Genomic DNA, 16,002 nt, shown 5'->3' on the forward strand with positions numbered 1-16,002 from the left:
TACCAGCCTTGCTTCCCAATAATAAATCCCACTTGATCCTGGTGTATGATTTTTTTCATATATTGCTGGATCCGGTTTGCTAATATTTTGTTGAAGATTTTAGCATCTAAGTTCATCTGGGATATTGGCGTATAATTTTCTTTCTTTGTGTTGTCTTTGCCTGGTTTTGGAATCAGAATTATGCTTGCCTCATAAAAGGAGCATGGAAGTCTTCCTTCCTCTTGAATTTTTTGAAATAGCTTGAGAAGGATAGGAGTTAGTTCTTCTTTGAATATTTGGTAGAATTCACTTGTGAAGCCATCAGGCCCAGGACTTTTCTTTTTTTAGGAGTTTTTTGATAACTGTTTCAATCTCATTTGTTGTAATTGGTCTGTTTCGGTTTTCTGATTTTTCCAGATTGATTTTTGGAAGATTATATGTTTCAAAGAATTTGTCCATTTCAATTGTATTCCTCTTTTGCTATATTCTTTTTCTTCTTTGATCTGTTTACAACAGGCCCCTTAGCATTTCTTACAGCATTGGTTTGGTTGTAGTGAATTCCTTGAGGTTTTTTTTGTCTGGAAAGCTTTTTTTTTTTTTTCTCCATTTTAAATGATAGCCTTGCTGGATAAAGTAGTCTTGGTTGGAGGCTCTTGTTCTGCACTACTTTGAATATTTCTTGTCATTCCCTTCTGGCCTCAAGTGTTTCTGTTGAGAAGTCAGAAGTCATCCTTATGGGGGCTCCTTTGTAGGTGATAGACTTTTTTTCTCTAGCAGCTTTTAATATTTTCTCTTTATCACTTAGCTTTGGTATTTTAATTATGATGTGTCTTGGTGTTGATTTCTTTGGGTTTCTCTTTTATGGAGTTCTCTGTGCTTCCTGAACATGTGAGATGTTTTTCTGCCTTAATTTAGGGAAGTTTTCAGCTATGATATGCTTGAACAAAGTCTCTATCCCTTGTTCTTTCTCTTCTTCTTCAGGAACCCCTATGATGCGGATGTTATTTCTCTTCATGTTGTCACAGAGCTCTCTTAGAGTTTCCTCAGACTTTTTGAGTGTCTTTTCTTTTTTTCTGCTCTGCTTCCGTGCCTTTATTTATCATGTCCTCTAACTCGCTAATTCAATTCTCAGCTTCATCCATCCTGCTTTTAATTCCTTCCATTGTGTTCTTTATTTCTGATATTGTATTTGTTATTTCTGACTGATTCTTTTTTATTATTTCAATGTCCTTTTTTATATTTGCTATCTCTTTATTTAGGTGTTAGTAATGACCATCTATTATTATTCTAATATCTTTGTCCATCCTAATAATCGTTATTTTAAACTCTGCATCTGGTAATTGGGTTATATGTGATTCATTCAGGTCCTTTTCTGGGGATTTCTCTAGATTCATTTGTGTTGCATTCCTCTGCATTCTCATCTTCTCTGTGTAAAAAAGGTCTTGGCCACTGGAGTCTACTGGGTGTAGCCTCTGTTCCCTAGGTGTGGTCTGTCTGCAGGCCCACCACCCCCTCTGTTGTTGCTGCCTAGGGCGTTTGGGTATGGGCGTTGCTGGTGCCTGCCCACTGGGGCTGTTGTTGTGGTTTCCGCCTTTCCTTCATGGAGTGGCTGTGATCACGTGCTCAGATGCACAAGCCTTGGTGGCCTGGCCTTCGCCCTGCCCCTGTGGGTGGCGTTATGCTCAGCCCTGACGTCAGTGACAGCACCTTTGCTCAGCTGTAGGTCTCCGCCTGTTTCCCGGCTTCCACCTGGCCCTTGCAGGAAGAGCCTGCTCATGGGACGGCTGCAAGCCTTGGCTCTACAGGCCAGGAGGGACTGCATGCCCACGCTCAGTAGCGGGATTCCGCCTATTCTGGGCTTTTGTCTCCACCCCCGCGGGAGGAGCGAGTTCCCAAGTCTGGTACAAGCCTCAGTTCCACGGGTGGGGCAAGGCTGTGCTCCTGCGCCCTTGCTCAAGGGCTGGTCTCCACCCCTTCCGGGGTTCCTGCCCTTCTCCCGCAGGCTGGATTACAGGCGGCCCGCAGCTGGGCTTGACCACTTTTGCACGCCCCCTCCTCCCCAGCCGGGCAAGATTGAGCTCACACATGAGCCCAGTGGTGGCCAGCTGGATTCTGCCCTTGCCGACAGAACCACGCTTCTGCGTCCCGCCGCTGCCTGCCCTCAGGCGAGCCCTCAGCCGTGTGGGTGGGGGCGCTGCAGCTCAGACCCTAAGACTCACTACTGTAGCCCCGAAAGCTCCCTCCTTCTAAGCGACTCTGCTCTGAGTGCCGTGAGAGAGCTTGTTTGGCTGGTGTCCTGCTCCCCTTTGCTGGTATTGCTGTTTCCAGGGGAAATATTCACTTCAGATTTGGGAAGTGACTCGTCCCAGGGTTATGGCTGTCTCTCAAAATGTTTCTCCCTGTGCCTCCTAGATTACACTCTTTTCCTGCTACCCCAGTCCTCTCCTCTCTCTCGGTCCCCCAGAGCCCTGGGGGGTGGTTGTGAGAGAGGTGTTCTGTGCGGTCCCTTTAAGAAGAATCCTGGGTCTGAGAAATCAGTCTCTTTCTCACAAACAGTATCCTGTCCTGTTTCCAGCTAAATACTGTCCATACACCTCTTCTAGGCTCTGGGCCTGCAGGCTGGGGCTTTGTTCCTGGGATTCGGGACCCTCTCCTCTCTGCTAAACTCACTTCCTGCCACACGAGTCTCTCCCGGCTGCCGTTCGCTCCGGGGAACTGGGCAGCCCTCTCCGTGTTTCCATTTTTCCTACCAGTCTCAGTGTGGCTTCAGTGTTCCTTGGTTGAAGAATCCTCTTAGTTTAGTCCAAAGTTGGTTTTTCCAGATGATAGTTCTTAAAATTACTTTGTAATCCACTTTGGTTCTGGGAGGTGGGAGTTGGTACATCCGCCTACTCCATCGCCATCTTGTCTCAATCCTAATATATATGTTTGCTCGCTTATAGTTTGCATCGGGTGACTCTACTGCTATTTTATATGCTAACAGTGAAACTTCAGAAAAAGAAATGGAAAAAATTTTGTTTGCAGTTGCAACAAAAAGAATAAAATACGTAAGAATAAAGTTAACAAAGGATGTGAAGGACCTATGTACTGAAAACCTCAAAGCATAATGAAACAAGATTGAAAAGACAATGAAATTGAAAGATATTTTGTGTTCATGGATTGGAAGAATCAACATAGTTAAAATGGCCATATTACTCAATAAAATATACAGATTTTGTGCAATCCCCATTAAAATCTCAATGTTATTTTTTAAAGAAACAGAACAAAAAATTGTCAGATTTGTTCAGAACCACAAAAAAAACCAAATAGCCATAGTAATCCTAGTAAAAAGTGAAGCCAAAGGTATCCCCCACTATCTGACTTCAAATATATACCACAGAGTTATGATAATCAAAACAGCTTGGTCGTGAAAGAAAAACAGACATGGAGACCAGTGGAACAGAATTGAGAGTCCAGATATAAAAGCACATGTAAATGGGCAAATAATCTTTGTGACAAAGGAGCCAACAATACACAATGAAGAAAAGAAAACCTCTTCAGTAAATGGTGCTGAAGCCCTGGCCGATTGGCTCAGCAGTAGAGCGCTGGCCCCGCATGTGGAAGTCCCAAGTTCAATTCCCAAGCATGGCACACAGAAGTGCCCATCTGCTTCTCCACTCCTCCCCCTTTTTCTCCCCCCCCCACCCCAGCCATGGCTCATTCAAGCAAGTTGGCCTCGAGGCTGAAGATAGCATCATGGCCTCACCTTAGGTGCTAAAATAGCTCAGTTGCCAACCAGTGGTCCCAGATGGACAGAGCATTGCCCCATAGGGGGCTTGCCGGGTGGATCCTGATCGGGCGTATGCAGGAGGCTGTCTCTCTGCCTCCCTGCCTCTCATTTATTATTATTAATAATAATAATAATAATAATAAAATGGTGCTGGGAAAATTGGAAAGCTACATGCAAAAGAATGAAACTAGCCTACAGTTTGTGCCCATGAACAAAAATTCAAAATGGATCAAAGACCTAAATATAAGATCTGAAACAATTACATAGAAGAAAATATAGGTACTATACTCATGGACCTTGGCTGTAGAGAACAATTTATGAATTTGACCCCAAAGGCAAAGAAAGTAAAGGCAAAAATAAATGAATATTTATTTTTATGTAATTTATTTTTAAATAAATAAATGACTAGATCAAATCAAAAAGCTTCTTCACAGCAAAGGAAATCAAAAATAAAACAAAAAGGCAACTAACCAAATGAGAGATGACATTTGCAAACAACAGCTTCAACAAGGGGTTCGTATTCAAAATACGAAAAGTACTCAAAACTCAACACCAATCCAATTAAAAAGAATGGGCAGAGGGCCTAAACAGACACCTCTCCCATGAAGATATACAAACAGCCAACAGATTCAAGAAAATATGCTTAACTTCTCTAGCTATTAGGGAAATGCAAATCAAAATACAATGAGATACCACCTCACATCTGTTAGAGTAGCTATTATCATCAACAAAACAGGTAATAAGTAGTGTAGGAGAGGTTGTGGAGGAAAAGGAACCTTCTCGTTGCTGGTGAGAATGTAAACTAGTACAACCACTATGGAAAAAACAGTATGGCAGTCCTCAAAAAATTAAGAATAGAACTACCATATGACCCAGCAATCCCTCTACTGGGTATCTACTCAAATATTTGTTTGCAAAGACACAAGCACCCCCATGTTTATTACAGTATTAATGGTGGCCAAGACATGGAAACAACCAAAATGTCCTTCAGTAGAAAATTGGATAAAGAAGATGTGGTACACATATACAATGGAATGCTACTGAGCCTTAAGAAAAGATGAAATACTGCCACTTACAATAGCATAGATGGACCTTGAGAATATTATGCAAAGCGAAATAAGTACAAAAAAGCTAAGAACTATATGATTTCACTTATATGTGGGATATAAAACTCAGACAGTAATATTGTGGTTACCAGAGAGAAGGGGGTGGAGGGGTCGCAGGAGATAAAGGGGACCAAATACATGATGACAGAAGATGGTTTGAGTCTGGGGGTAGGCACACAGTGCAGTATACAGACCATAGGTCAGAGATGTACACCTGAAACTGATAGGATCCTATTAGCCAATGTCACCCAAATAAATTTAATAAAAATTTTTAAAAATTTAAAACTTCTTATCAGAAAGAATTTCTGGGGTTTTCTCTAAGCAAAATGTATCTTAGAATCATACTACCAAGGACATTGCTCATATCCAGCATTATCTAGAATAAATTTAATATTATGATGATGTAGTATTTTATTATCAGTTACAATCTGGGAATTCATGGCAACTTTAATGGAATTCAAGGGTATAATATTAAAATATAATTAAATGAAGGCAGTTTTATAAGTCATCAGGTAGTAAGGTATAAGTTTATATCCTTTTAGTATCTAGAGGGGAAAGAATTAAAGATTTGTACATTCTTTAATATACAGTGTGTCTATAAATTCCTAGTGCACTTTTTGTATTTTTCTGAAGCTAGAAACGGAGAGAGACAGTCAGACAGACTCCCGCATGCGCCCGACCGGGATCCACCAGGCACGCCCACCAGAGGGCGACGCTCTGCCCACCAGGGGGCGATGCTCTGCCCCTCAGGGGCGTCGCTCTGCTGCGACCAGAGCCACTCTAGCGCCTGGGGCAGAGGCCAAGGAGCCATCCCCAGCACCCGGGCCATCTTTGCTCCAATGGAGCCTTGGCTGTGGGAGGGGAAGAGAGAGACAGAGAGGAAGGAGAGGGGGAGGTAGGGAAGCAGATGGGCGCTTCTCCTGTGTGCCCTGGCCGGGAATCGAACCCGGGACTTCTGCACGCCAGGCCGACGCTCTACCACTGAGCCAACCGGCCAGGGCCATGGTGCACTTTTGACCAGTCACAGGAAAGCAACAAAAGACGACAGAAATGTGAAAATCTGCACCAAATAAAAGGAAAACCCTCCCAGTTTCTGTAGGATGATGTGGCAGCATGTGCGCATGCGCAGATGATGATGTAACACCGTGTATACAGCGGAGCAACCCATGGCCATGCCAGTCGAGATGTGGACGGTACAGAGGAAAGTTCAGTGTGTTCTGTGGCTCGCTAAATTCGAATCCATGACCAAAGTGCAACGTGAATATCGGCGTGTTTATAACGAAGTGCCACCACATAGGAATAACATTACTCGGTGGGATAAGCAGTTGAAGGAAACCAGCAGTTTGGTGGAGAAACCTCGTTCTGGTAGGCCATCAGTCAATGACGAGTCTGTAGAGCAGGGGTCCCCAAACTACGGCCCGTGGGCCACATGCGGCCCCCTGAGGCCATTTATCCGGCCCCCGCCGCACTTCTGGAAGAGCACCTCTTTCATTGGTAGTCAGTGAGAGGAGCATAGTTCCCATTGAAATATTGGTCAGTTTGTTGATTTAAATTTACTTGTTCTTTATTTTAAATATTGTATTTGTTCCCGTTTTGGTTTTTTACTTTAAAATAAGATATGTGCAGTGTGCATAGGAATTTGTTCATAGTTTTTTTTATAGTCTGGCCCTCCAACAGTCTGAGGGACAGTGAACTGGCCCCCTGTGTAAAAAGTTTGGGGACCCCTGCTGTAGAGGCTATATGGGATAGCTACCTAAGGAGCCCTAAAAAATCTGTGCGTGAGCCCACATCAAACTGCACTGAATAGATATGAAACTGGGAGTTTTCCTTTTATTTGGTGCAGATTTCACATTTCTATCGTCTTTTGTTGCTTTTCTGTGACCGGTCAAAAGTGCACCATGACTTTATGGACACACTGTATTATCACTTTTTAGTTGGACTTTTGATAGGAGTTGGACAGCAGAGAAGTTGAGGTTACACATTCAGATTCGCGCCTAGAATGCCGGAAGTACGTTGGTTTTGTTCGAGAGGTAAAAAAAGTATATATATTGAATATTTGGAAATGAGATAACCAAATAGATTGATGACCTGTTGTAGAAATAGAAGATTCTAACCAGGTTTCACATAAGTACACTGTCCCATCTCTTCACAGAAGTGAGGTAAAGGTATAGGGTGATTATTATTCAACACATGTAAGGTACTCTGACATATGAGCAAATGCCCCAAAGTAAATATCTCCAGCCACCTGTGTTAGAGAACACCTTCAAATATAATTTATGGCTCATATTTTTGCAACATAATTTTTCATGTTGGCAGACCCATTCAAACTACCAATATGAAATGCAAAAATAAATACATGAAGAACTGAAAATATATTAATGTGTTATTTTGTTCTATTATAAAAAGTAATTGAGCTTTTGGAGAATTCCAGTCATCTTGCAGATACAAGACATACAATAATGAACAAGTAGTCACAAGGAGTTTATATTCTAATAACATATACAGCCATTATCATGCAGCATACAGGTGCTACCCATGTAAAGGATAGGGTGGATATCCATATACAGCCCTAAAAAAAAATGATAGGAACTGCCCTGACCGGTGGTGCAGTGGATAGAGCATCATTCCGGAATGCCAATGTCTCTAGCTCGATCCCAAGGCCCCAGCACAACCACACGGTCACCAGTTCAATCCTTGGTCAGGGCACATGTGAGAAGCAATCAATGGCTATACAACTAAACAAAACAACAAAATGATGATTCTCTCTTTCTCTCTCCGCCCTGCCCCGTCCCTTCCTCTCTCTCTCGAGTCAATGGTGGAAAATGATGAGAAGAACTAAACATAAGAAAAAAGAAAGAACAAGAGATGCTAGAGTATAAATGATCTTCAGCATAGGTATAGGTTATATTCTACTAACAGTATAGTTCTAAATTCAATTTAGAGTAGGATATACTTTCCTGTAGCTGTTATGGGATAGGTCTCTGTTCTACAAACCCTCTTTAATTCATAATGTGAAAGATTCCTAATGTGTTGAAACAGAGAACGGTTTTTCATTCTGTCTCCCACCTGTGACAACTAGGAGAAGAGGACTATTTTTTCTTGCCTTTACTTTCACTGCTGACTAATGTTTGGGGATAGAATTAATTGGGGATTGGAAAAGAGGGAAGGCCAAGAAATACCACTATAGATTTTGTCATCAACCAGTCTTTGACCGAGGTAAGAAAAGAGAATCATAGCTAGCAGTGAGGAGGGAGTACCCACAGTGATAGTGTCTGTAGCTAGAATGGTAAGAGGCACAGTAAAAAGGACAAATACTCCTCAATTGTAGGAAGTAAAGGGAATTAATTTTATGTCCTATATGGGTCCCATGACAAATGTTTTCAGTTAATGGTTTTCAAAGGCAAAATTTGTATACTGCAGTTGACCTTTGAACAATGTGGGAGTTAAGGGCACTTCCACCCCCAGTTGAAATCAAAAATAGCATTTTCGGTCCATCTGCGGTTGCTTAATCCACAGATGCAAAACCCATGGATACAGAGGGCCAACTGTATATTTATTGAAAAAAATGTGTATATTAAGTGGATCCATGCAGTTCAAACCCCTTTTCAAGGGTCAGCTGTACTTGTACATCCCAGATAACTCTTAAGAGTTTTTCATTGTGAGGAAAGGGGACAGCTGGTTTTTAAAAGGGATTTTTGAGAAATTGTGGCTCTAGAAATTCACTAGCTACAATTTATATTCCATGCATAGTCCTTTGGTTTTCTATAAAATTTCCTTTTTATTCATTCATGATATTTATTGAAGCTACCAAAAATCTGTTTATCTTGACCTTGTTATTTTGATTTATATTTTTAATTTGTATATTTTCCATATAATTCCTGTTTTCCAAATTTTATTCTCCTTTGAACTCATATTGTTAAAAATAATCAATCTTGGAGACTACAGAAGTTATTTCCCTAATCCCTAATATGTGTTAACGCGCATTTCAAGAAATTGGGAAAGGACCTATAGATATTGTCATCTCTGGCCAAAATAACATTTTGGCACATATACATAAATTATGTGTATTTTTAAAAATCCAAATCTGTACTAATTTACAATTATACTTTTTTTCATAAAGCATGTACAAAGGAAACAATAAATTGTACTTGAGGAAAATAAAATTTTCCTACTCTTTATCTGTGGTGTGCATTGGAGTCTGACCTGGATTTGAATCTCAACTCTACTACTTCTACTCTAGTAACTTAAATAAATATGATTCTGTGTGTCTGTTTCTTCATCTTTAAAATGGAACTAATAATTTCTAGCTCACAGTATTGTTTGGAGAATTAAAATGAGGTGATCTAGGTTGCAGTTCTTAAACACTGTTCTCCTACCCTTGAGCTCCATAAAGACATTTAATGGGTAACATGTACCCACTTTATGTTTAGGGTTCTGCAAAAGATACAGTTTGAGAAAACGGTCCTGAGGTTCACTGTCTAAAAACATTTAAATGCCATAGCTGTAAGTAAAGTGCCTGTACCTAATACTGTCGATGCTGAAAGATACTATGTAGGTTAGAAAATTTCTACTCAGCCCTCTCTCCCTCTCCATGGGACTCCTTCCCAGTCAGTGCATTGAAATGCATGTTACTTTTGTTAACTGCTTAACTGAGGCATAATTCACATACAATATAATTCATCTATTTAAAATGTATAATTCACTGTTTTTCAGTGTATTCACAGAGTTGTACAACCACACCCATAATGTAATTTTAGAACATTTTCATCACCTCTAAAAGAAACTCCCTACTCATTAACAGTCAAACTAAGTTGCTTGAGGATTTTATTTCATTGCTTTTTAGAAATTAAAGTGTAAGTTAATGCATTAAGAAGAACAAAATGGCCCTGGCTAGATAGCCCAGTTGGTTAGAGCATCAACTCAAAGCACAGAGGTTGCCAGTTTGATCCCTGGTCAGGGCACACACAGAAATAGACTGATGTTTCTGTCTCGCTCGCTCACTTGCAGATCAGGGCACATATGAGAAACAACTATGAGTTGATGCTTTCTGCTCCTCTCCTGCTTTTCTCTCTCCTTCCTCTCTCTAAAATCAATAAATAATAAAATATTAAATTTAAACAAAAAAAGGCCTGACCTGTGGTGGCGCAGTGGTAAAGCGTCGACCTGGAACACTGAGGTCGCCGGTTCAAAACCCTGGGCTTGCCTGGTCAAGGCACATATGGGAGTTGATGCTTCCTGCTCCTCCCCCCTTCTCTCTCGCTCTAGCTCTCTCTCTGTCTCCTCTAAAATGAATTAATAAATAAAAATAATTTTAAAAAAAGAACAAAATGAATATTTTTTCTACTGATTTATGTAAGAACATACATTATATTTAATTTTATGTGTCAAATTACTAAAAGACTTGATTATTTACATTTTTCACTTCTAGAAGTTTATTCATCTATTTTCATGATTTTTAAAGATGACTCCTTACCTGTATATGTCCTGATCTTAGCATAGAAATTCAACAGTTGTTTTCTCAAGTACTTGTTTTAAGCCATGTGCTTCACTAGGCTATTAGGGTTAAATGATGAATTAAATGCACTCTAGGGAGTTTATACTTTTATTATTCTCCATGTAAACAATGGAAAATAATATAGTATGATCATTGTTGTTATGAAGAGGTATATAAAGTGCTCTTGGTGCACATTTAAAGGTGTAATAAATTCTTCCAGCTGGAAAAGAGACTGGGGGAAGGGCAAGAAGGGCAAAGAACTAATCAAAGAAAGTTGCAAAGAAGCTGGTCCTAGAAGAATGAGTAGAATTCATCAGGCAGGTGATGGGAGGGAATATATTCTTAAAAAGCTCAGAGAATAATCAGAGCCTAAGGCTAGATGCACAATGTTTAATGAAAAGTCAGAGAATTATTTGCTGTAACTAGGGGAAACTTACCCTATTATATAGGGGTTAAACAGGAAAGGTTGGCTAGAGCAGTGGTCCCCAACCCCCGGGCCCGCAGACCAGTAGCGGTCCGTGGGCCATTTGGTACTGGTCCGCAGAGAAAGAATAAATAACTTAACATTATTTCTGTTTTATTTATATTTAAGTCTAAACAATGTTTTATTTTTAAAAAATGACCAGATTCCCTCTGTTACATCCGTCTAAGACTCACTCTTGATGCTTGTCTTGGTCACATGATACATTTATCCGTCCCACCCTAAAGGCCAGTCTGTGAAAATATTTTCTGACATTAAACCGGTCTGTGGCCCAAAAAAGGTTGGGGACCACTGGGCTAGAGCACATTGTGAGGCTCGGCAAGTCAGCTTACACCTTACTTGATCACATTCCCTGCTTCAGTCTATAGATAATGAGTGTTTTCTAATCGAATATTCATATTAACATGATTCCAACTACCATCATCCTAGTTCCTCAGGAGTTATCTTTGACTTCACTACTTTGCTTTTCATATCCATTCTCATATTAATTATTTAATATCTGACTCTTCCTTTCCATTTCCACAGCCACTACCATGGTCTCTTTCCTAGAATCTTTTCTAGTTCTTTCATCCATTTTAACATATTTTTCCATTTCTAGGCTTCCCCTCATCTATTTTGGTATTCAGACTAGCTTTGTACAGTACCTAAGTAGCTCATATATCAGGGAGTCTGAAGAAGATGAAGGGCCAAAGCGTTTATGAAAAGGAAATCTCTAATAGAGCTTATTATACTCTTATCAGGCGCTCATTGATAAGGAAATTCTCTATGTACTGATGTAGGATATATTGTTGCGTGATAGCAAGGGTCAGAAGAATACAGTGTATTTACCTTTTGTGTCAGAAAATGGAGAGGTATTAGGATATAGACCCTATTTGCTTATACTTATTTGAAGAAAAACCCTGAAAAACTATACAAGAAATAAAGTAAATATCCATAGGAATACGTGGAAATGGAAGAGGCTGATGGTTAGGACAGATCTCAATGTATACCTATCTATGTTGTTTGGAATTTTAAACTGAATGTTTCATCTATTTAAAACTCTGGCCTTGTGTGCCACTGTAGGGGAGTGGGACTGAGGGACTCTGCTGACCTCCTTTTGCCTCATATACGAAACCAGTTCTTAGTCTACCAGTCAGATTTCTCCAGTCTGGTTATGCCTCGGTTTGACCCCTTTAACTAAAATGAACTCTTATTTATCCCTGTCTCCAAATTACTCAAAATTCAGCTCAAATTCAATCACTTTTTACTCTACAATTGGTTAACTATTTCATTCTGTCATCTTAGCTTAATATATTATATATTTATGTTCTATATTTATAGATTGGTTCTTTGTTGGTATCTATAAATATTCTAATTTATTTCATAAATGGTTTTTGTTCTCCCTTAGATTATCAACCAGTGTGATGCAAGAATTTTTAAAACATGCAATATCTGACTAGTCAGGGACACTGACCTCTTTTTCCTTAGATTGTCAAATAAAAAAACACAAACAGCCAACACAACAATAGCCATGCAGTGTGATGAATCAAAATTATACCTATTTTTTTTCTGTCAGGTTGGCAAAAAATATATTTTTTGGTGTGCCACAGAATTTTAGTAATTTCTGCGTGCTGTGAGATGAAAAGGTTGAAAATGACTGCCTTAGATAGTTAACACCTTCAATAGAAAACGTGTTCTTTTCTCTTTTTTGTATTATCTTAAACACTGAAACATAATTTAATAGATACTTGCTAATAATTTTTATTTCCTATGGAGGATCCTTATGTTAATTTCATTTGGATAATTTTAAGCAACTAATTTTAAATTTGGGAAAAGGTGTAATACTGAGAAGCTAAGTTTGACTACTTTTCATTATCTATAACTTCAAAGTATTAACTGGGAATATTAATGAGGAAAAACAGTTTTATTTAAAAACAACTGGAAATTATTTAATTAGGATAACTTTCTGTCCAGTTAAGGTGAAAATATGTATATTTGTTCACTACAAAATGTAATTATAACATGACCATTTATTTGCATGGTAATCAATATTATTTATATGCTAGTTACCAATTCATACATTAATTGAGATTTGTGTGATTTTTATCTTTGCTAGTATAAAGGTGACATGCAGAATTAATTGTTGACTTTATAAGTCAGATATGGTAAACAAAATAGTCAATTCATTGTTTTTCACATTAAGTGTATGATCAGAAGTAAGAAGCTTTAAAATAAATTATATTAGGAAATGAACATTTGCTTTTAAAATCAATCATAGATATAGAAACTTGTAAGCTGGGAAGCCAGCCCTTAGTTTGTTTTTATTACTTGAGGTATTCTAATCTAATATTTATTTTGAAACAGGCAAGAAAACTAGATGTATATTTTGAGTATGAAGAAAAAATTATGAGCAAAACTACTCTGGATAAATCTCTTCTAGATATAATATCAGACCCTGATGGTATGTACCATAAATGTGAAGTTAATGTTTCACATCTGATGAATACAGCATTTTCAATTTTAGTAAAATCTGAATAGAATTGTTTTTATGATAATCTGTGCTAATAATGTGATGATTTAAATGACCTATTTTCTGTTGAGAAGTTTGTAGCATAGCAGTTTATAAAGTAGAAAAATCGTTTGCATTTTATTTTATTGAACTTTTCTTTGATGGTATTTAAGCACTTTTTATATTCATTTACTTAAAATGATACATCAAGCTCAGTTTCTTCTGGTTCTAGGAAGAGTGAAGGTATAATATTCAAAGCAGGTGTCTTTAAGTGATACACCCTCTAATTAATTTGGTTTAACCGTAGAGAGTTTTCTAAAATGATGTATCTAAAACTGAATTCTATTTTAAATATTTAGGGAATTCACTTTTAAACTGTCATTTTTTTTATATTTTATATTCATCTAAATATATTTGTTGGATTTTTTTTAAATAAGGTATAACTATTGGTACTTAGAAAATATAATTTAATATTTCAATTATAATGGGATTGATATAAGATTTTAGTCTATAAAAATCTCTGAATTTTAGAGACTTATTTATCATTTCAGAATAGTTTTCAGTTCAAATCTCAGCTCTTTTCCAGAATTAATAAAAAACATATAAGCTCTATTATCTCATATTTTGCACTAAAGCTACTCACCTGAATGATGATGGTTTTTGAGTTAAGAGTTTTTGTATAAGCTTTAGACTTTATTTCAAATTGAAAGTAATTTTTAAAAATCCAAATTATTTATAATTAAAGGTTCTATTCATAAAACTTTTGAGAAACCATAAATACTGCTCACACTTTTAAAAGGCCAGATTTGTTGTAAGATGATAACATTTTAAGTATTTTGCACTTTACAGTGAAAAAATGCAAAATATATTTATATATACGTCCATTACTTCAGAGTTATTTACAGTATCTTTTAAGTAAAGTTAAAGCTAATAGTGTGTTGACAAAAAGGCAAACAGACTTTTCTTTTTTCTTTCCCCTTTCTCAAACAATTTATTTTTAAAGACATTGCCTAAGGCCGAGCAGTGTAGGCATTTATGCAAAGCAGGAGTCTGTTGTCACTTTTGCCCCGAACAAGAGGTTGGACCCTGAGCAGAACAAGGGCATCTGCGCCTGTGGTAACAGGAGGCTTGTGATCCTGGTGCAAGGCGTTGAAGTCTGGCTGAAAAGAGCAGTGCCACTTGTGGAAACGACCCAGCTCAGGGTGTAAGCCCTAACAGGTTGCTGTGCAGGGGCACCATAAGCAAGTGAGTGAGAGGAGTGGCCAGGCATGTGGGCGAGTCCTTTGTAGGTCGTCAGAGCCCAAGTGAGTAGGCGCTTCCATGCAGGCAGAGGATGGCGGCAAAGATAAGGCACTTGTTACATATGAGGGACTGGTTAAATTAGTGAATATATCGGATACTATAAAGGGAGCCAGGTTTCCTGGTGGCAGAGAAGGGAGTTATAAACATGGAAAGGGAGAGGAGAAAACTAGAGTGAATCCTGTAATGCTAGATTAGAATCAGAATTGTTTGTGTGGACTTAGTGTTTTCACTATGTATTTGTTAGATAGAGAAATAAATACAGATGTGTATCTGTGTACACATATGTATATATGTATTGTTCTAGCTCTGCCAACTGAGCAGGGCTGGGAGCAATGATACTCCAGTAGTCAAGATTTTAGCTTATAAATACCATTTTACACTAGGACTCAACTAGAGCGGGAAACTGAACTAGAGCACAGTTATGGTAGAAACTTAGCTGTGACAAGAGGACCCAGGCTGTGGCTGTAGGCTTTAGAGTATTTGCAGTTGTGAAGGATACATTTTTACAATTTCCATTTGATTCCCCAGTGATTCATGTTCCTTTTAAGCATCCTGGGGCTTTGCAGCCCTTACCATCCTGACTCTTAAAATGCTTAGCAAAGCCCTGGCCGGTTGGCTCAGCGGTAGAGCGTCGGCCTGGCGTGCGGGGGACCCGGGTTCGATTCCCGGCCAGGGCCCTCCTTCCTCTCTGTCTCTCTCTTCCCCTCCCGCAGCCAAGGCTCCATTGGAGCAAAGATGGCCCAGGCGCTGGGGATGGCTCCTTGGCCTCTGCCCCAGGCGCTAGAGTGGCTCTGGTCGCAATACAGCGACGCCCCAGAGGGGCAGAGCATCGCCCCCTGGTGGGCGTGCCGGGTGGATCCCGGTCCAGCGCATGCGGGAGTCTGTCTGACTGTCTCTCCCCGTTTCCAGCTTCAGAAAAATAAAAAAAAAAATGCTTAGCAAAGGTTTGAGGACATTTATTAATCCTATAGCAACTATAAAATGTTTCTCCTTATAGAATGGGTACTGTTCCTTCTTTAAGTAGAATGTGTGCCTACTTTGAGAAAAGTCTATCCTAGATGCTAAGGATAGTGAAAGCAACAGCAGGGACCCACAGGCTAAAACTCTGAGGGAGGGGACCATTTCTCTTCTTGTTTTAGGAGCCCTGGTCCTAAGAGCCTAGAGAAGCCCCATTGCTCTTTTTCTCTCTCTCTTAACTCTTGCTGCTTAGTCACAGTTGCAGGAAATGCACAATGGAGGGAGTTACTAAAGCCAAAGCTTTTTGGCTGGAGCACCAAAAAGGGAGGGCAAAGGGAAATGGGAAGTACCTAGGTGAAGGGCTGAATGACTTCCCAGTTCCCATATTGGCCGCTGGCCAGTGAGACAGATCCCAGTAGTACTGCA

The 16,002-nt window shown here is 39.3% G+C and overlaps 1 protein-coding gene across 4 annotated transcripts in view; it reads left to right on the top strand.

Annotated features, from left to right (window-relative positions):
- SCFD1 (sec1 family domain containing 1) overlaps positions 1–16,002 on the top strand; it is a 139,529-nt gene that overhangs the window by 73,633 nt on the left and 49,894 nt on the right. For all 4 annotated transcript variants that reach the window (XM_066341715.1, XM_066341714.1, XM_066341716.1 and 1 more), the window contains one exon: positions 13,173–13,269. In XM_066341715.1, the coding sequence (XP_066197812.1) occupies positions 13,173–13,269 (97 nt within the window). The remainder of the gene's footprint in view (positions 1–13,172; positions 13,270–16,002) is intronic.

Source organism: Saccopteryx leptura, chromosome 6 (genome assembly GCF_036850995.1).
Source record: "Saccopteryx leptura isolate mSacLep1 chromosome 6, mSacLep1_pri_phased_curated, whole genome shotgun sequence".
In the NCBI taxonomy this organism is placed as follows: Eukaryota; Metazoa; Chordata; class Mammalia; order Chiroptera; family Emballonuridae; genus Saccopteryx; species Saccopteryx leptura.